A 22,454-nucleotide genomic window follows, 5' to 3' on the forward strand; every position below is an offset into this window, starting at 1 on the left:
TCACAGCCACGTCCTGGATGGGTCCACAGTTGTTCTCCTGGTGTCTTTTTGATTTGTTTGTTTCATTGTCTTAACGATCCAGCCTCTCTGAAAGTGCGATTTAAAACCCTCCCGTAGTTTGGACTGCACACTGGCGGCAATTACGCGATGTGACCAATGGTGTTTGCAGATGGGTGAATTCCAGAAGTTCTCGATGTTAGTCCATGTGACAAACCTTTTGTTTGAATTTTTTTGGACAATTCATACCAGTCATAAAGCATGTAGACGTGTTAAAGCACACCTGTTTGAGGCAAACAACCATGATTGGAACCATTCAGAAGTCAAGCTCCACCTGGCGTTCCCTCTGGTTGTTTGACCTGTTTGAGCAGATCACTGTGATGGTGCTAATTGAATTACAGCCGTAAAGAGGTGGAGGCTCTATCCTCTTAATGATGTCCTCGAATCCTATCCACTCTGCAGCCTGAAATCACAAATGTCATTTTACCTCCAGTGGGGAGCAGCAAGAACGTCCCATGCAATGTCTTAAGGTGTCAGAAAGGAGTGATTATGCCAAGTTTTACTATAGTGCTTAAAATGTAACTGCAATTAGAGTAAAATAAAGTCCTCAGTGAAGTCTGTTTGAACCACAACACTCCTCCAAACGGTTCCCGCACACCTGCAGTAACACTCATTGTCACTAGTCATGCTCTGTATTTATGTCACAGCGCCCATGATCTGCTTATGAAATATGCATCACGTGCCTGCCGGTACGGGGCCGCTCCAGCTGCGCGCGCGCTTCCTCCGGTCCGCGTTTTCGCCGCTGCCGCATCTTCCGCATCTGCTGTCAATGAACATCCGCGCGTCCTCCCCGGGCTTAGTCTTCTACGCGTGTCCATCGCTCCGCCTCCTCTTCCTATCTGGATTTTTTTTTTTTCTTCTTCTCTCGCTCCCTCCCTGTAGTCCCCGCCTCCCCCCCCCCTCTCTCTCTCTCTCTCTTTCGCTCCCTCTCACCCTCCCAACTCGCTCTTTCTCTCATTGCATCCATTTTTGTGCATTTAAGAAATCTCCAAGAATTACCAACCTGGAGGAAAGCGACCTAACGAGAGGGACACAGGGGAGGGTTAAGGAGCCCAAACGAAAACAAACGGGGACGGACCGGGCATCTTGTATGTTCCACCATGCGAGTAAAGGCTTTCTAGAGGATGGCAGCGATGGGTTAGACAGGAATTAACATGACTGCAAAATAAAAGGCAAGAGTTGTTTTTTCATCCTCTACTTTTTTTTCCTTTTATTTTTTAAATCCCTGGATGGATGGAGGCTTGTGTTTTGGAATACCTGAAGGTTGTAGCCTTTACAGCCTTTGCACTCTCGCTCCATTGTAAGGACATATATTTCTAATCCTGAGCGTTTTTTCTATTGGAGACATGTCCATGTGTAAAAATCTGGCGTTTCAACCCTGCAAGCGGCTGCCACGTCGAGTTTCCCCCAGTTTGCAGGCTCATTGGGCTTCAGCGTGTTTCATAACCCCACTATGACCATTCAATAGATTAGGGGTCGAAGCCTGTAATTCCTATTTCGACCCTTAATTCTGCTGCTCAGTGCGACGTGTGCACGATAGGCTACCCCCTTCCACCGAGGTGCCATGCCGCCTGTAGACCGCGGTGACTGCAGCGAATCCGACCGCCAAATTGAACATTTGATGGCATGAAATGTAGCAACAACAAAACAACTAATCAAGGCAAATATCGCCCAGAATGCTGCTGGTTGACGGTGCTCTTCTCGTTGTTTTTCCTTTTTTCCCCCCTTCTTATTAAATTGTAGCCACTGTGTGTAAAAGATGTCTGCTCCACACGGGCCCCGGGGCGGCCCTGGCCCTGCCGCCGCCGCCGCTGCTGCTGCTTCCTCGGCGGCCGGCGCCATGCCGGAGATGCCGGACCTCAGCCACCTCACCGAGGATGAGAGGAAGATCATCCTCGGTGTCATGGACCGACAGAAGAAGGAGGAAGCGAAGGAGCAGACAATGTTAAAGTAAGAAAAAGTGGAGATGTTTAGGGGGGGGGGGGGGGGGGGGGGGGGGGCTGTTTGGTGCTGCTGGTGGCGGTGAACAACCCCGGGTGTTTTGTTATTACACAGGCACACTCTCGAGCCCCGTCCCTCCCTGGGGGGGGGGGGGGGGGGGGGGGGGAGAGCCCACTTGGCGGATCGCGTTGCCTCTTCACAGCCAAAGCTACAGCCTCGATAGTCGCGTGCTAGCCGGCAGGACCCGGTCTCTCGGCCCCGGTTATCATCTCTCGGTTCCATGTTTAGGAAAAATACTTTATATGAATGACCGAGTATCGTTTTTATAATGCGGCATGCACCTTCAAACTCGTCCCCCCCTCCCCTCCCCTCTCCGCTGTAGCTGTACTACTACAATGGGCCGGGTTAGCAGCAACGGGCGCCATTTTCACGTAAAAAGCACGCCGCGCTGCTTAACCTTTCCCCGCGAGCGTCACCGAGATTACACAATACGACACTGGAAGGATCATTTAAGGTGTCCTTTGTGACAATGGCGCAGGCGGGGTGTGTGTGATTTTCAACGTTAAAGTCTAGGTAGACCCTGCCACCCTGCCACCCCCCTCTTGTGTACAGATGTTGCTCGGAGCGATTTCAGCACCACGGCGCTGTCCACTGTAGGGTTTCACTGTTTAAGGTGGACCGGACTGTTTCTACCATCATCCCTTTAACCTTTACTGTTTTGAGGCGTAACTGCTTTATGGTGGGATGTTACACTCTACCCTATTGCCCTGGTCGTAAATGCACGCACTCACACACACTCAGCTGATGAACTAATGCACACTTTGGCTTGATGTTTTTAGTAAGATAGGGATTTCCGGTCTGTGGCCTTAAATGTTTCCATCCTGTTGATTTTCTTGTAGTTTTCTTCCCTCAATGAAAAGAATGCACATGTTCACAAACTAGTCAATGTTGACCGCGTGTGTTTGAATGCAGCACAAATAATTTGGCTACATTTAGGGTGACAGCTGGAATCCCTTGGAATTCCTGCCAGGTTTTCTGTTGGTGCGGCCTCCCAGCGTGACCAGTGACATCAGTGTGAAAGATGTGTGCCACTATCAACAGAATAGTGGCACACTATTTTTCTATTAGAGCTGTTGTTTTTTACGTCACCTGGTAAACATTTGCTATTACGACAGCATTCCTAATGAAGTGAAAGTTGAGCAATCCCTTCGTGATTCATGTACTCCAAGACACAGCTACCGCAGCCGCTGTCGAGCGTGCTGTGTGAATCATCCAGGCCTCTTCTGCCTCAACCCCCCCCCCTCTCCCCATACCCCACCCCAATAGCTGAGTATAATTCCTATTTCTCTTTCTCTGCGGTAAAGGGGATTGTCAGATTTAGTCACTCTCAGTCTAACAGAGATTTCAAAGCCTTGTCGTGACTGACCATGGGCACAGGGGGCGTTTTTTTTTTTTACTGATTGACTGACTGTCTCAGCATAATGTTAGGTAACTTTCATTGCAGGCCACACAAACTAAAAGCATACAAGACACAGGGCAGCCAAGGAGTCCTTAGTGTCATTTATGTGCTCATTTGCATAAGAATTATGTTTCCTGTATCTGCTGCAGGGCTCGGTTACCTGGGGGTGCCAGCAGGGCTATACTGCTGATGCTAAACAGATGGCAAAAGAAATGCAGTTAATATTAAGGGCTCGCAGCCACCATTTTGTTAGGTTTCAGAGACTTTTTATCAAGCCTCTAAAAGGCCTTACAGTACATTTTTCTCTCGCTATTCCACACAGTAAATAGATTTATTTTTCTTTTCTTACTGTGTTTTGTCCATATGTACAAGGTGACTCATTATGAGTCATCACAACGGTAAATCCCAGCTTTCTTTTACCTATGAATCAGCCAAGCATAACATATCCTAAAGCCCTGGCAGAGGTATATGACTGCAGTGGATTAACTTGTCATTGGGTGGTTTTGCATCGTTTTCCCAGCAGTTTTAAAATCAAACCTGCACGCTGCATCACCCAGCACTTGCATCAACGCCGTCGCATTCACAGCCCCAAACTAAAGGCGGAAGTCGAACTATGAAGTTTGTAGTCAACACGGGGGCAGAGAGGAGAGATAGAGAGAGGCCTCCAGTTGTCATCTGACTGGAGGTGCTACAGGGTGTGTACATGGGGTACCTGGTGCCGCTGACTCTCTTAACCTTCTCCTTAGGAAGGGCGCATGCAAAGTCTGCATGTAGAAAATGTGCTGCTTGGATGACAATCCACTTCCCGAAGTCCATGAGGCGGCGCTCTGCGTACCGATGGCTCATTATTAGGTGTCAGTGCAGCTCAACACTTAAAAAACATGAACCCAGTCGCCGCAATTAAGCACGGCTCCAGGTGCATTTGGGTCCATCGACCCGATCGGCTTCCGCGTCTTTCCCCGCACCAGTGAGTCTCCGCGCAGAACAGCAATGAAGGTTTACGGGACCCCCGGCCCTTTGCATCCCCCAGGCACCAGCTGCCTGTGACGGGATGACCCACAGAACGCCCGGGGCTCCTCTTCTCCTCTTTTCTTCTCGCTCCTCTCCCCCTGGGCCGCTTCCTGGTCTTGCTCGGTAGCTGGTAGGTCTGGATGGAGAGATGGAGCAGGAACGGGCTCAGGAGGAGGGTGGTAATGATCTCCATCCCAACTCTGACTTTGTCTTCCACTCTCACGCCCTCCAATGCTTTATTACCTGTGTTACGAAGGCATGAACTACGCTATTCGAGCATGGCCACACAGAAGGAAGGTCAAACTTGAGGTGATCTTTTAAGTAAGATCATAATAATAATACATTTGACTGACTTCTTGAGCTTGTCCTTCATCTTTAAAAGCCGCATAACTCCTAGTAAAAAGCCTGGTTCCACTTCTTCGTCGGGACAGTGTTGAACTTGTGAATCGGGGGGACTGTGTCAGCCGCTCAGGGACCTCTTTGACAGCGCTAATATTAGTGGCTGCCTTGTAGCAGGGACTCCCACTGAGATACAGTTATTACAGGGGATCCAAGGTGTCTGCTGCTCCGCCATCTATTTGGGCACCCTCATTTTTCTATTGCACATGGTGAAGGATGCCCCCAAGTACCAGCTCTGTTTAGCCTGTCTGTGAACATAATGTCTACCAGGGGGGTTTTCAGGATGTTTGATGCCAGAGTGGAACATCTTGTCTGAAGACAAAGAAAAATGTGAATATTTTTTATCCCAAAGCTCCCAATTTTTATATTTTTGCATTGGCTCGGAAGCTATTTGCTGTTAATGCTTCAGTGTTATTACATTCAGAGTAATGATAAAGATATTATAGAAAGAGACCGTCACTAACTAAATACTATCAAAAGACAAATTCTTTGCCGCTCTGTGATACTCAACATGTAATGTATTATACATACATTATATTACAAAGCAGCATGTTGCGTGTTACAAGCACATGTGCTACAAAAATTACATCTTAATGACATGATCTGACAGTTATTATTTCCAACTCTCTCGAGCAATGAAGATATTGTACAGACATTTACACTGGTTGAGTATTATTCTTCGTATCGAGTCGCCCCTCCCACAGAGTGGTAGAACCATGTGGTTTCGGTGGGGTGGGGGAGAAACACTTCCTGGTACACTGTAGCGTTTCTAAAGAAAAAGAGAAGCACGGTATTAAGCAACAATGTCCCGGGAGCAACGAACCAGTGAACACAGCTCCTTTTTACATGTAATAGCATCTACGCAACCTGTGCTGTGCAGCTTTCGTGCCGTCTACATCATTATGCTTCCAATGTAAACCTTATACAACCGCCTGTAATACTATACTCTGTTACGTTTATGCTGATAATGCAAAAAACAGAGAGAGACAGAGATGGAGAGAACTATGGTTGTAAAATGAGGGAATGCTCCAAAGCTTCCCATGGACAATACACGCTGCACTCTCTCTCTCTCTCTCTCTCTCTCTTGTTCCCTGAGCTCACTCGCCTTCCCATGCAAAGAGCAGATTCTGTCATGAGCGTTCCACAGACTCCCTCCCATCCCCCATCACTTCCCCTGAGGGAGAGAGGGAGAGAAAGTGCAAGAGTGGATGCTGCCTTGACTCTGTGAAGCTGAACGCACGCCAAATGAATACATCATCGTGCTAATTAAAGTAACACTGTGTTTTGGGTTATGGGGAGGTTGGAACGCTGTCAAGTGGTTTGCCAGACAGGAAATCTGGTTAGAACAAATATGGCGAGGTTAAAATGAGATACAATACGTTTGATGGTATATGTACAAGATGCCCTTCATCTGTGCTATTGTGGAAGTGTATTTCTCTAGATTAGAGGTCCTTTGCGTTTGCTTTACTTTTACACATCAGTTATTTAACCTGATTGTATCCTGCACTTGTTGGGGACATTTGTCTCCTCTCTTCTCGCGGTGCTCTAAAACTGCTGAATCGCAGAAACCGTGTGTTCCAATAGTTCTTCATCGGCAGGTGTTGATCATTTCATGGGATTAGTGGATTTCAGGTGGGTGACAAAAGAAAAGGATACACGAGGATGCGCTGCGGGACAAGGAGACGAGAGGGAGGGAACTGAGGTCCTAGAGACTGTGTTTATCATAGGGGACAAGGGGAGAAAAGAGGACGGAGAGAGGAGAGACATTGACGTCTGAGATGCTATCGGGTCTCGTTGCTGATATGACCGCCTCAGACCCCGTTGACGGAGCAATCAGCCTGCCATCTCCCACAGCCCGCTATTCTCTTGAGTGGCACAGCGCAAGCATCAAGCTCCATTGTCTCCCGGCGCTTTGTTCTAAATAACATCTACATTCGTCAGCATAGGTTTTATTCGCTTCTGGGCTCTTATCTCTAGAGCAAAGTTTGAAGGGATTCTCCTGCCCCTTGCTGTGCAATTTGAGATGCCCTTGGCAAAACATGACAGTGTGAAAATAGTCTGTTGTACTTACTAGTACAGGGGATGTTACTTATATAGTTTTTGGAATTTATAAGTGTACAAGTTCTGTTTCACTGTAAGTAAAAATAATTAGTCAACAGTGCCTCAAGCTGCCGTAATGTTTGGATATGGAACTCTGTTTAAGCAGCTTATGTTGGATTGGTGAAATTATGAGCAGATATCGAGTGTATTAAGCTCACAGTTCAAGTTGCCGGCTAGAGGAGGCCTTGTTTTGCATGTAAAGTGTTTGACTCAAAGTGGGAATTTTGCCAGGATTAATAAATGTTAACATAGAATACGAATGCAACATCATCGAGGAGCTGTCCTGGGATCAGAACAGAACCCCAGAACCTTAACCCTGTCGTGCTCGAACATCTGGCCTGCTGTTACATAAGCCTTCCCACACATCTGTGTGATAGTGCCCGGGAATGAGAGCCACACAATGCGATAGGCGTGCCGATAAGAGCTGAGCGCTGGTAGGAAAAGCAGCGAGTGGGAGGGAGTTGATGAATGGGAGACGCGAGAGTGGAAACATGAAGCCAAGACGCGGCCCTTCCCCTCTCCCCCTGTCCACGCTGAGTAGAGTCAATGTGGAGGAAGATATACAGCACCTGACCCTCTGAGCGAAGCCCGGCCATTGTGAGGAACATGTGTAGACAGGTGGTGGTTCAAATCCCATCACAGAGGGATGATACACTTGAGACAAATACATTCCACAAACTGATGGGATTTACACTTTTTGTGCAAATTTAGGAAGCAAAACCAGATTTGTTTCTGTTCCAAGCAGTGGGGACGCGTGCTTTGTCAGTGCAGATAGTATGGCGCGTGGTGCCCTTACTCTCCCTTGTGACATTCCCTCTGGGTTGGATTTTATGATCGTTGAACCTTGAAAGGTCAGAAAAAGAGACACCTCTCTGCTCATGTACAGCAGAGGTCTTGGACCACGTGGCGTGGAGGCCAGAAATGATCTCCTCCCTCCTCAAGCGAGTCGGCTGAATCAGTCACATGTGACCAGGGGTTGTCAACGCTGCTGTGTGACAGTAAAGTCTAGTGTGTGTGTGTGGGGGGGGGGGGGGGGCAGCTTTCAAATTAGAGCTGTCACTACTTTTAAAAAATGATTTGAAATGAACAGTACCTGCTTCCATTCTTCATGCTTAGCTTCAGCTGTACATGGTGCAGACGGTAGAGGCTGAGTTGTCTTCTTAACTCAGGGATATAATGGATTGTCGTTGTCCTTTCCTAAAAGCCCAGTTATTCATCTAATCCTAGCATGTCTCTCGGCAAGCTAAGATGCAAACTAGCACTTTTAGATATTAAGTAAAAGTTATTCAACTTATTTCTTTTAGAGCAGGAAAGTCCGACCCATCCCAGAATGCAAGCGTTTCATGCTGGCCACCTTTTATGAGTCCTATTTTTAGTAAATCAAAATAAGCTAGTTTTCATGTTGCTGCCCCACGCACACGCACACACACACACACACACACACACACACCCTCTTTGAGGCTTTTGTCCTAGATTCTGACAACTGTAATGCAACTAGATAGAATAGTCTACTGGATTTAAAAATGTGGAGTCGGGGCTGTTGGAGCTGCTGCTGAGTAAGAACAAATGTTACATGAAAAGAGTGAAATGACAGCATGCAACAACAAGACCCTGACGCGTTGCTCTGTGAACTGGCATGTTTACTAGAGGTAGTTTACACAGGGCCCTCTAATCTTTCCTTCCGTGTGTGTGTGTGTGTGTGTGTGTGTGTGTCCATGTTCTGCTCATTCAAGACTCAGCTGGTTAGAGCAGGTGCCAGCTGGTGAGTCAAACACATGGATGCTGCCTAGCCGGTCCTCCTAACAAGCCTTTGTGTGGCAAAAAAAAAAAAAAAAAAACCCTCTCTCAAACCATCCAGTACTTTGGATAAACAAATGCTGCCCTCCACAAATTGGTTCAGCACTGGCACACAGACTTACTACGGGTGTCAATGAAACTCCCACGCACTCGCACACATTAGCTCCGTAGAGAGGCAACCAGACAGTAGTGTTTTGTTATGTAATGACTGCTGCAGTGATTCGGTTTGAAAACTTTACGTTTGCTTATGTAATCACACATGTTTTTTTTTTTTTGGGTAAAAAAGAAAAACTGTTAATGGATTTTTGATATTACCATCTAACTGTTTGCTTTTAGTGTCCAATTTCTTTCAACCGTTCATCCAAATATACCTTTACCAAGCAGTTATATTTCATGTACAGTTTATTGCATTCAAGAATAATTTATCCACTTTTTTTACTCTTGAGGAAGCAGCTTTGTAGGAAATTAAACAAATATAATCAATAAAGGCACAATAAATATCTAAATACAGAAAATGTATTATATTATAATATTAGCTTTTTAAAATTAATTAATAATAAATCATTACTATTAACCCTTCTGTTACCTTCAAATTTACTAACACCTTTTACCATTGGGCTCAATTTGACCCCAGCGATTTAAACACCCAGAAAATGATTATAATTTTTTTTTCTCCCAGGTTTATGTATTAGGAACTTTGTGCTAGTTTGTTGACTACATAAATAGCACATTTAATAATAAAAAAAAAGACACCCTCCCCCTTAAACATCCCGAAATACCCGTTAAGCGACTATGGAGAAATAGCAGCATCCCAGGCCTTCCCATGTACAGTAGGTGCTGCTGTAGTCAGATTACAGAAGCAGCCGACTGACATGAATACGGGAGGATAAAGGGCAGCCGCTGTCACAATAACGTCACTGATGCGGCCGAGGCCCCCTTACGTAACGGCCGTGCCACCCATAAATCCTATAGGACGTACTGTGCGCCGTACAGTGGAGACGCAGAACCATTGACATCCTTGAACCGCAGGCATTTAAAGTCACCCGGCATCAGGCCCTGATGATGACGATGATGAGGAGGGAGCATGCAGGGTTGGTTCAGTGGACTTATCCGTGGAGTGGGCGGCTGCTTGGGCGGCTGGCTTTAATGCAGCGCGGAGAGGCGGCTAATGCAAGAGGGAATCCGGGGTCACTGGGACAGATGTTGAGATAGGGCGAGTTCAAGTTAATTTCTGACAGTATTGTGGCACCATCTGTTTATTTGGCTGTATGTGTCAATAATCCGCCCCTTCTCCCCCTCCCACCACATGCTGGTCTGTTGCATCTCATGCAATCTCGATGTTCAGCATGGGGTGGGGAAACGTATATTTCAGTTCCAGGGGACGGGTGACATCAGATGGCATTTGTGTGAGTGTGTGGGGGCGGGGGGTAGTGGGGTGGTATCCGGTTTCCCCTCGTGTGTGCTCTGCATGCAGTTTGGTTGAGCAAGCTAACAGTGACGTGCATTGTAGCGATAAATTTGGACATAAAGGAGTAGAGTGCGCTGGGCCAACAATAGAAAAAGGTATCCATTACTTTGCTATTGTTAGCCACGGCCCGGGCTATTATTATAGCCCAGAGTGAGACAGACAGCTGACTGCAGTTTCAGTACAGCCCACCCTGCTGCTGCTCCCAGACAGGAACAAACGTGTGGAGTGCTTTTTTTTTCTTTTCTAATGGGCACTAGTGGGAGTTGATGGAGTCAAATGGAATGGGACAAAAAAAGGCATTTTCTAAATATGAGACTGTAAATAACGAAGGCATAGAGTGGACCGGAGTTTGCGGTTGGGCCACTTGTAGCCGCGGGGTGGTTGGCAGGGGCCGAGTTTCCAGTTGAGTAATCCCAGCAGAGCTGTCAATGGCCGCGTGGGTGGGGCAACATCAGCTTGTGCTAACCGTGCAGCCAGAATAAAACACATCTGGGTTGGGAGCGAGCGAATAAAGACGACCGACAGGACGGGCTACCAAAGAATTCAAACAAACAAACACACACACACACACACACACACACACACACACACACACACACACGAGTGCTCACCATCACCAAAGCAAACAAGCGCGCACGTGCAAAGAGCACAAACATTACGCATCAACTCTGACCCGAACGCTGCTGATATACGTTTCCACTGTACAATGAACCCTGCAGCATAGAGATGAACGCCGTACGTGTCCTGGGAGCGTTGCATGGAGACACACTTGCCGGGTGATTAGCTGACTCGTTGCCACTTGTAAATCTCTCAGGATGGGAGGGAGAGATAGGGAGCAGCTCAACTGAATCCTGGCAGGTAATCTAAGGAAACGGATGGATTTTTTTTTTTTTGGTGGGGGGTGGTGATTTTTGCCAGAAGATTAGCCACTTCCCGCTTTGTCCAGACCAAAAATAAATGTACTATTGCCAAGGCCTGTTTGACAATCTGAATATCAGTCCTTGGTCAGGAAGGTGTGGCTTGCGCGCTGTTAGGTCGCCTGTTCTGATGAATGTGCAATGTTCCCCGCCCTCCCCCCCCCCCCCCATAGATTCAACCCTATCTGTGCTTTCTAAGGCCCCAGCTGTGTTAGCTGGCCAACACCCCAAGCACCCCCCCCCCCCCCCCCCCACACACACACACACACACACACACACACACACTCCCGCCCTTTCTATAACGCCGTGCCAGCGCCCCGTGCCAGAGGAAGTTATCAGCACTCCATCCCCTGCCCCAGTAATGCGCGCCGAGGTGAAGAGAAAGGGATAAGCGGCACGTCTTCTGGCATTTGTCAAGAGAGGTACAGTGAACAGGTGTCTCGAGCCCTAGTCTTCAAATGAGGTGCTATTTTTGGCGCACTTTTTAGTGCTTTTTTCCCCCCACTGGAAGGTACAGTAGAGGTGGTGTGCAACGGGGGGATTTCTGCTTCATGCGTGCTGACATGGTGACCGGTTCTTTGTGGTTTCATCATTTTGGGGCACCTTCGAAAAACACACCCTGCAGGCATTCACACAGCTCCATCCGTGGCATTGGGTCTGGTTTCATTCTGCCATACGCAACCAGCGCGTAGCACCCGTGTCCCAAAGGCCAGCCAGCAGGAAGAAAACCAAAACAAAAAGATCATTCAATCCCAGAATGCACCTTGCCATGAAAAGTTAAAGAAAAGAAAATGTGTGTGTGAAAGTAAGCATGGCCAGTGATTGTTCAGGCAAGTGGGATTACACCCGGTTGGTTATTCCTAAGCAATGGGAATGCTAAATGAAACAACTCTAAATATAGCTATAACAGCAAAAAACAGAAATAAATAAAGACTAATACTTTAAAAAACAGCAATTATAATGTATGTTGCAGCTAATGTTAATTCAATAGGCATTCAATCATCACTTTTCGCCTCTTGTGCGTCATCAAGCTGCATGCATGCAGTGACACCACACTGTATCTGTACAGATCAGAACTGGGCAGTGCCAGAGCCTCCAGTGATCACATGCCTCCGAGTGATTTCAAGCAGACATTAGCCTCATCTCCTGGCAGCACGGACTGGCTGGCGTGGTGTTAATGATGTATGTAGTCGCTGAGCCAGATCACTCTCTTATGATCTAATTATCACTCTGGTCTTTGGTGGACTCGGAGGGCCTGCAGGGTCCCCGCTTAGCCGTGAGATCCCCACTGTCACAGATAATCCACGCCGGCCGTTGACGCCGAGACAAGGCCTCTCTTCAATGGTCTACACTTTAGCTAAAAATCAGCTGAGAAAGTGACGTTTTGTGGTGGCATCTCCGCTCAGTCCTGCTGTCACCTCAGTCTGTCCTCAATCCGACATTCATGAAGCGGTTTCGAGAAATCTTTTTGAAACTCATGGTAGTGATCAGTAAAAAAAAAAAAAAAAGTCCCACTTTCCACACATATCCAACCCATCCAAGCGCTCTTACACTACGATTTCACCCATTCACATCCATTCATTGATGTTAGAAGCTAGAATACACAGAGGCACCTGCCCCTTCAATAACTGACATCCACGGGACCAATGTTAGGTTTAAGTGTCCTACCGAAGGACACATCGCCATGCCGACTAGATGGGATGAGAGAGCGCGATCAACAGGCTTTGGTCTGTGCTTTGAGTTTGTTGTCGAACTACACATTTCACACACACACACACACACACACACACAGCGGTTGCCGGACCTGCTCTGGTGCAAGCATCTCCTTCTCTCCCCCACCCCGTCCTCTTATTAGCAGAGGAGTCTTCAGAGGGCTCCGATTAATTAAATCTCTGGGATCTTATTAAAATGTTCAGGTCCTCGTGGCGGCCCACCGTGTAATTGTCCTGCTGTCTTTACAGGGGGGGGCCTCGTCCGTGCAGCCCTCCTAGGGGATGTCTCACCCCCGTCCCGTCCCCCGTCCCCTCTGAAAGCATTTTGGCGTCACAGAATGTACGTTTCGGGTTTGCACACAGAACCGAGTCTGTGTTATTAAAGCGGCAATGCACAAGCTTGCACAGAGGCGATGAAGTCGTTTACCTCTCCTTTCCTGGCGGTGATGAGTGTGTCTCCTCTTCTCCTCGACCCCTGCTCCTTTCATTCATGAACATGCGTTTGTTTCAGTTTCAGTTTTGTGTTTTAAATACAGTGACGACACAGACAAACCTCAGACTCTCACAGGAAAACCGTGAGCGTTCATGCTGCTGCTTTAAGGATTCCTATTAACTATTTGCCTCATAAAATAATATGCAGATGATTTTCTGGAATCATTTGATTGTTCATTTGTTCTATGAACTATCAGAAATAAGGGTGAATGGGTGTCACACAGCAAATATTTCTCCATAGTCGCTTAACGGATACTTCCGGATGTTTAAGGGGGTGGGTGTCTTTTTTTTAAATTAAATGTGCTATTTATGTAGTCAACAAACTAGAAGTTCCTAATACATCAACCTGGGAAAAAAATCATTTTCTGGGTGTTTAAATCGCTGGGGTCAATTTGACCCCAATGGTAAAAGGTGTTAGTAAATTTGAAGGTAACAGAAGGGTTAATAGTAATGATTTACTGTTGAGTTAAAGTCTAAAGTCCAAGAATTTTCCATTCACAAGCAAACAAATGAGCAAAAGTGATGCATTTTGACCAAACAAATACTTGCTGCGTATGTGCGCTGTCAGTAACACGATTGATATGGATCAATAGACCGAGCTCGACACAGAAAGTTTTGCAAAAATGGCTGCACAAAGAATTTAGAACTCCAGGAATTCAGTTCTTGGAAGTTTTAAGGTGAACATTTGTCCACTAGAGAGCAGTGTAACACCAGTGTTTCTCTGGGCAGCATGCTTCCCCATGCACATAATAATAACAACAACAACAACAACAACAGGCTAAAGATAACAGCAGCGTTTATCTTACTGAGAAGCAAAACTGCCTCATTGAAACCGAGATGCTTTTCCTAACCCTGTTCCAGTGCATGTTTGTGTGTGTGTGTGTGTGTGTGTGTGTGTGTGTGTGTGTGTGTGCGTGCCGAGGGGTCATGTGAAGTGCAGGATAAAGAGGGATGGGGAAACGGAGACTCGGCAGCCGGAGCAGTGAGGACGTCACTTGTGACATTTTACACTCCCTCACTTTACTGCCCCATGTCAAACAATACGCCGCGCACTCCCACTCCCATACGCACACGTATGAGTACAACACTCACACGGACACACACACTTTGTCCAGCAGCCGTCCAGGCAGGCAGCAGGCTGGATCAGATAAATATGACGCTTGTAATGCGACCACAGAGACGGGGCTGATGGGATCAATGAAGAACGGCGCTGCAGGTCATCGGCAGAACACAGCGGCTGGATGAATATGGACTGGCTCGTGGGGAAACAGAGAGGCGACATTGACGGGTACACACAGGACTGTGTCTTCTCTCGTGGGTTCTCCGGCCCGGCTGACACGGATCAGGCGGACAGGTTTCTCACTCCACCTCGAGCTGACTCAGAGAGCTGGGAGGAGTTTAATGGCATCGGTGTAATGTCCACACCAGGTTCCTCACCATCAGACACCTCGTAGACATTGAATGGATCTCTGAGGAGCTGCTACCAAGTGTTTCAGTGGTTCTGAAAGCTGTGTCAGAGGCTTTTTAGTTCCAGCAACAATACTGGAGCCAAAAAGTTACTGCACTTAGTTTATTTTAGGTGTTGTCCATGTTAGATATCATTGGAGTTAAAATATCTGTTACCAGGAGCTAGTTTGAAAGTCCTGACGCCTGGTTTTCAGCCATCTCAGTTCTGCTTCTTAAACTAGGAGAGAAGCTGAACTGGCAGCTACAGTGTCAGATGAGTTACAGATGCTGAACACTCGTGTGTGTGTCTGTGTATTTGACTTATGCTTCTTCTGTCTCGGTTGTTCAGGCTACACTTATCTCAACTTCTTTGAAGATGATTTGCACATTAGGAATGTGTGATGAAAAGATGCTGTTAAGAGACTCTTTATTTGATCTGCTCTGTGGACTTTATAGATGTTGGAAGAAATAGTTACATCTATGTGCATTTTTTGGTCTGTTTAAAAAAAAAATCGCACAGGGTTTAAGCCACACGCCTTAGAGTCATCAATTGACCTATTCCCTAGAGCATGTCTTTGGGAGGAAGCCGGAGAACCCACGCACACACGGCTGGGCGGTATCGAACCCAGGACCGACAACGCTAACCATCACCCGACCCGCCAGCCCGCTAATAATGATCATTCTGCTCCAATAACGTCACTTTAGAAGCGTATGGACCGTATCAGAATATCCACAATCTGAGGCAATGTCAAGTATCATATCACAGTATTGATATGATGTCATTATACTGTGTATATAGACGCCCTACCAAGCCCCAATGGACTCTAACCAAGCACGTGTTACTCGGTTAAATTGAACCTTACTCTTACTCTTACTCAGAATGAGCGACTGCTTCCTTGCTGACCTCGTGATACAGCTCACGGTGTGTGCAGTTCCAGGCAGTGCTCAGACAGCCTCTCTGCTTACTCCTTACTCCGAACTTGCAGATGCATGGCTGTATTTCTGGGAATTGGTTGGCCCATGGTGATTGGGGCCACTATGAATAATGCATTTCGCTGGTAGCGTGGTGGACATGCACTCTTGTTGCAGTTAGCCAAAGTGTCGTCCACGCTAGCACATTCAGTATGAGAGAGTTACTCACATGAAGCTGCCATTTTTTTAATCATAACTTCATCCAAATCCCTCACATCATCTCTATAGTCATTCTGAATGTTTTTATGTTGATTACCTCATTATCATTGACAGCATTGCATTGTGATTTCCATCAAAGCATCATCTATAATATCTTGAATATTATTCATATTTAGTTGAAGTATTATTTATGTCATACACATCTTTAGTGCTCTCAGTTGTGTTGATATTTTGTGTCCTTTCGATTGTTTTCCTCATCTCTTTGTGTTCTGTATGCACTGAGCTGTGCACACCTTTTTTTTTCTTTTTTTTTATGTTTTAGGATCAAAGAAGAACCAAAGCCTCAGCCGGCACAGTAAGTGAACTGCATTACCCAGAGTGCTCTAGGCTTTGACACTTCTTCCTGTCAGTGGGTGCTGTGTGCTTCATGTGGCTTTCTCCTCTCTGTCTGGGAGGAAAACCAAAGAGATGTCACTGATGTCATGGAAGGCAGCTCTGCAAGCTGAATGCTGCTCGATTCGCATCGGCCACACTGTGGAATTTGGTGCTGGACGCTAAACGGCCAACTTCCGTGGCGTCAGTGACGACGGCTTTTCCTCTTGACCGGCTTTACTGTAGCCAGGCCCCCCCCCCTCCGAACCCTGCCCACCCCTTGTCCCTGGTCTCCAGCTGGCTGCCCGTTCTCACCCGGTGTGACCCATCTGCACTCTGATTGGCTTGTGCGGCCACGTAATTCAATCACAAATGTGAACTGGATGCACCTGCCCGTCCCTGCCGTACTGTGGCTGCATTCTGACAAAATCCACCCGCAGGGCAAACTAGTCTGATTAGCTGACCCCTGCTACACCGCCCCGGCTGGAATAGATGACACTAGTGTTACCCTCAGCTGAGCGTTTGATGCAGCTCTCATTTCCATTGGCTGTAGAGCTTTCCTGCTTCATCTCTCCTTCCCTCTACTGTAAGTCTGTATCCTCTTTCTTTCCTTCTTCTATCTGTATTTCTGACAATTTGTCCGGTTGTCAATGTTCCACATGTCGCTGCTCCTGCCCGTGTTCCGGCCTCTTCTTCTCTCTGCGCTGGTTGTAGTGAATGTGCCCACCATTGTTCTCTTCTGAGACTCTGCTTCCTTAAACAAGACAAACAAAAGGCTTTTGAGGACCGATTGTTTTCTCCCATGATGACTCATTGCGATGTTCCAGTCAATCTTTGCTTATTTGAACAGGTGGTTTCCCTTTAGTGGGATCACTGAGCTGGTAAATAACGTCCTTCAGCCCCAGCAAAAATCCCCAAATGACAAGGAGCCAGAGCCCGACGCGTAAGTAATAGTGAAGATCCCTTCTCTGACCTCCTCCAGCAAACATGTACGCACACTATCTTTGACCCAAGTGGATATTCGGCTCTGTAACACATGTATTTGTCGAAGCATAAAGGGAGGGAAGGTGTGGGGGGGCAATATCATGATGCACTCTACTGCTTTGTGAGGTGGTAATAAATTCAAGAAAAAACAGGTATGTTCGCATGTGACTCAGGCCTCATATTATTCATTTTATGCAATGAAACAAAGTATTAGTTAATCATCATAAACGAGTAAAATATTTTGACTAGTGTTAAATAATGTTAAATCAATGATTGAATGAATGCCATGTTACATGTAATTCTATTTTAATAGATTTGCATGGGAACAAAGATGAAAATGTTAAACAACAACCTGTCCACTAGACCACATGACCAACTAGGCCAGAAACAACCAATGTAATAACCTTTGAGTTGACCAATTAAAAAAATAGATCTATCTACATTTTAGCTTGTACATACGATTTAGCTCATATGCACCTGTTGTCATCCAACTGGTCTAATCTGTTTTCATTTGCTGGTGTGATTCCTGAGGAGAAGCTTGAATCTGTCGCTGAGTCAGCGTTGTTGTGTGTAGTTTCACGCACATACTTTAAAATGCAGAGTAAATTAGTCTGTAAGCTAATCCAGAATATTTCAGTTATAAAGCTGTAAATGAATAACTTCTTACTTTAATTTTGTATAATATTCTCTATAGAGTGAACTATTGGGTGTTTTATCAACTAGGGAATAGTGAACACGTAAACAAGGGAGTGACTTTGGACCCAGCCAAGACTATTTTTTCACAAGAGTATACTAATAATAGTAGTAAACATAAAATAAGTGCAGATGTAAGCCCGAACTTGAATTGCAGCATACTGATGCTGGCTCTGGTCCAATATTTCCCAGGAAGCCTTAACGTTACAGGACTTTGAAGGTGGAATTTAATCATTACTCTTATTAATCACACCGGCCCTTCCTGCTTTAACAAGCTGCAATATCTGCCGTCAACACGCTTTTTAAGGAAGGCCAAAGGTATTTAGAGGACACAGCAGCTCTCAGAGGACAAACTCTGCAGTGACAATTAAGTTTGAATTCACCCAAACTTCACATGCTGTAACTAACGTTGTTTAGCTTATTGCGTTGTTTTTACGGCCAGGAAAGCTAATGTTAGGCTACTTCTAAGTTAAGTTACAACGCTGTCTTCAGTCTCATTTCCAAAAGTAGTAGAAAGCTGTTTTCATCACAATACAACTGTGATGATCATACTGTAAATACATACTCAGCACCTGAAGGCAGCTACATAAAGGGGGCGACCAACGTGCTTGAGCAATAGAGCAACTAGATACAATTACTTATGTTTTTTTTTTTTTTAAAGATTTGTTGATGACCAAAGCAAAAAGTAGAATTGATATCGCACTTATGATTTGTCAGATGGTCAGAAACCTGACCGGTAACAAAAGGTTTTGGTTGATATGTGGGAATGACGGAGCCCTCAATGGTTTGTGGCCGAGGTAGAAAAGGAGCTTTCTTAGAGCTTGTGGTTGACCCCGTCGGGTCGGTCCCACCGTCCAAAAGAGAGCGCGGCTCGGGTTACCGGCTGTGTGTAGCCGCTGCGATGCGCTAGCATGGGACGGGACAATGAGCAGCGTATGATTACTCGTCAGCGGTGTCACCTACATTTGACCGCGTTGTCCGAATAAGCAAACCCCTCTGGCATCGGCGCTGTGCACCAGCTGCCTGCTGCCACTTGAATCAACTCCCACCCCACGCTTATTTATTTGTCATGCCTTACTTGCTAGCTCATTCAAAATTGACTGCTTCACTGGCACACACTCTCACTGTCTCTCTAAATATATTTATCTTGTGTAAATATATTTATATATATATATATATATATATATATATATATATATATATATATATATATATATATATTGTTTATTCTCTATTCTCTACTTAGACTGTTTACTTTTATGCCTCGATATCTGTCTGTGTGCAGCTCTCCATCAACCTATTTCCTCCAGACTAAAGTCAAATAAGTGACCTGATACTGTGGAAAGAAGAGCTAACCATTGGTCATCTTCAACCTCACCTCAGGATAAAGCTCACGTCTCTGTAAACGTTAGAGAGTAAGGGAGGATTAAGTGAGAATAAAGTGGCTCCCCCCCCCCCGTATCACAGTCTTCATCACTCTGTTATCAGGCCCTCTGTCGGTAAATGAGATTTGGTGGGATCTGTTAAACAAGGCGACATACTAATCTCTGCTTGGTGAACACACAAAGGCTGTGACACAATTAGCCCTTTAATCCCCCAGTGGGTACAACAAAGGGGGGCGGGGGGGGGCATGCCAGTGGCACTCTGTGTATTGTTTAGATGGCACACGGTCCTCAGGTAGTGTGTGTATCCGTCGTGTTTTGGGCTCCAAAAGGCTTCGGTTGTGGGCAAAAGCAGCACGTTCGTCTCAAACGCACAGCTCTATGTGGTAAAAGGATCGCGTCGCTCAATAATTCACAAGGTCTAATGAATGTTGCAGGGGATATGTGGGGCGAAACCAATTCTAATCGCCATATTATGAAGTCAGCCCAGTGTTTAGTTTCCAAGGAGACGCTCAATTGACATGTGTCATACAAAATGCATGCGAAGGGTCCATGCAGGGTTTTTTTTTCAGTAGCCTCTCAGGACTTGTTAGGAGTTAAGGATCTACTGTATGAGATCAGGTGTAATGTATCAGTAGGAGGCCATCTATAGGACACAAACAGTAACACAATAGACACTGCCCTTACTTATGCTTCACACTGCATGTGACACCAATGAAGTCCTATAAGTATGCGCATTGGGGGATATCATTATCCAACAGTATGGCAGTAGCTTGTTCTGTGTCTCACCTTACGACTGTCCGATATAGAAACACGGGTGCAAATGATTCATTAAACGCTGGGGAACCTGAGAAAGTGGAATTAAGTGGTTCTTAAACTTGCAAAGAAAATGAGACATCCCTCCCCCTTGTTTTTGTGAGAGGTGCGGTATCAAAGGGGGAGCTCGGCTTTGAAGCTTCTGAGGTCATTGTTTCGACTTTTCCTTTCAAACATCTCACGCACACTGCGCATGTCTGACGTCATATCAGTTAGTCTCATAGTGGGAGGCTTTTGGGTAAAAGGGATTGTAAGAACAGGTCTGAATGGAGCATACTGGTGCGTGTGATCCAACTGTGGCGTAAACATATGCATGTGTCTGCCAGATTATAACAGGGACATGATTATTGATTTATCTCATATGCCAGTAACATCTACACACGATATGCCTTGTTTCATAAAACTATGAAAGTAAAGTTCAATAAGATTGTATATTGTGTATATAATGTTAAAAGGCAGATCCATTGACGGGACTTCTGAATAGATATTTATCAGCTTAGACTAAAACTGCTGTACCGTTGGCTCTGGTTATGTACTACAGATAAGCATTCAATAAAAAAAAAAAAGAATCTCTAAATAAACCCCCATAAACCCTTCCGTTATATAGGTCACCAAACCGCATCTCCCTTTTCCTAACCCCTCTCTCCTTCCCTTTCGCCTGCAGGAAGTTGCACCAGCAGTTTGAATCGTATAAGGACCAGGTCAAGAAGATGGGGGAGGAGACCAAGCCCACCCAGGAACTGAAGAGCGAAGCCCCGACCTGCGGGATATGCCACAAAACCAAGTTTGCCGATGGCTGTGGCCACCTCTGTTCGTATTGCCAAACGAAATTCTGTGCTCGGTGCGGAGGACGAGTGTCTCTGCGGTCAAATAAGGTAACGCTGCCTCGCACGCTCGGTATTATTCATTTACGAGGACATACACACACACACATGCAGATGTCCCACCCTCGGGCAAATTACTCCCTACACTTCTATTTGAAATCCAGGGTTATGTAACATTGCAGTGAAATCATAATCGGGGAAGTGGGCCAACAGTAAGAGCATGAATAGCTACAAATGTTTTTGGAGATTATCAGCATCCATCCTCTCTACATGCCTTTATTCTAAATACGTTTACTGGCCTGTGTGGTTCACAGCAGTAGATGTCTTGTTCTTATTTACTGTAATTTACAGTTATTCCCTTTCACCACTGGAGGGAAGCATTCTTTCTGCTTTTTAACCGAATGGCTGCTTTTTGTAAAAACTAACCTCTGTAAAATCCTCCCCACAGACTAAGCCAAAGCTTTTAGTATCAGACTGCTTAAATTTGAATCATGAGCTTGAGTGTTTTTATGCGATGCCATCCAATCCTGTGCTGTTGAAGTATGTGACGGTACTACCAGGACCTACTAATGCCACGCACAATCGCTCTCTTTCCTGCCCTTCTGTCGCCCTCTTTCTGCTGCATTCCTGCTCTCATGGAATTGCAACAGGAGGACAAAGTGGTCAGCGAATCCTTTTTTCTGCATTTATCGGCAGTGTGCCTAAACACAAACATTGTCCATGAAGTGCTGTGACATGTACAGTATATATTCACACACATTCAGCAGCCATCATAACGAGCAGAAACGCCCTGATCAGTCATTCTCTGTGAGTCTACCAGGTTATGCTCAAATCGACTTATTTAATAAACTTGTGCTCACTGAAACACAGGATAATAATGAAAACAGAAATGCGAAGGGTTTTAAATAACAAAAGACAGCTAGGATTGGAATTAAAAGTGATAAACCATAAAACAGATAATGAACCTTTTTTCAATAACTTTTCTTGTGAGTCTTCGAACCTCATATCCATACAACCCTAAATGCCCGGAGTACCGCTTTAGGCAAACCAATGGGAAACAAATCAAGCATTACTTTAACATATTTGTTGTTATTTAACTGTAGAGATAATTAGATTCCTTGTAATAATACTTTCTCCAGTAAGCGGTTGGGTTATTCTTCTTATTGTACTTTTGGAATCAATTATTTTAATCAACATGAAACTGCACACCCCATCCAAACTATACCAATTAAATGCAAACATGTAGTCCTATTCGCTGATCCGTAGAACGATGTGGATCAGAAAAGGGAAAGCAATAATGACCTACTGCAGAATTGAATACCCATATCTGTATTTATAATTATTATCTGTATATTTAATATATTTGTTTAGCTAGTTGCAAGAGGACATTGCTCTCTTATCTCCAACCTGGTTGTGTTGAGCTGCAGACAGTAGTTATGCCACAGTGGAGGGA

At 45.6% G+C, this 22,454-nt stretch overlaps 1 protein-coding gene across 23 annotated transcripts in view; it reads left to right on the top strand.

Annotated features, from left to right (window-relative positions):
- The first annotated feature begins 1,027 nt into the window (after positions 1-1,027).
- rims2a (regulating synaptic membrane exocytosis 2a) overlaps positions 1,028-22,454 on the top strand; it is a 113,578-nt gene continuing 92,151 nt past the window's right edge. For 6 of the 23 annotated variants that reach the window (XM_062565282.1, XM_062565285.1, XM_062565286.1 and 3 more), the window contains exons 1-5: positions 1,030-1,229; positions 1,801-2,007; positions 16,253-16,285; positions 17,153-17,245; positions 20,842-21,052. In XM_062565282.1, the coding sequence (XP_062421266.1) occupies positions 1,817-2,007; positions 16,253-16,285; positions 17,153-17,245; positions 20,842-21,052 (528 nt within the window). In that variant the 5' untranslated portion in view covers positions 1,030-1,229; positions 1,801-1,816. Of the gene's footprint in view, positions 1,230-1,800; positions 2,008-16,252; positions 16,286-17,152; positions 17,246-20,841; positions 21,053-21,655; positions 21,664-22,454 lie in introns of those variants that run through there. The other 17 variants (XM_062565292.1, XM_062565290.1, XM_062565298.1 and 14 more) reach the window with 7 other exon arrangements.

The sequence above is a fragment of the Pungitius pungitius genome, chromosome 11 (assembly GCF_949316345.1).
Source record: "Pungitius pungitius chromosome 11, fPunPun2.1, whole genome shotgun sequence".
NCBI lineage: Eukaryota > Metazoa > Chordata > Actinopteri > Perciformes > Gasterosteidae > Pungitius > Pungitius pungitius.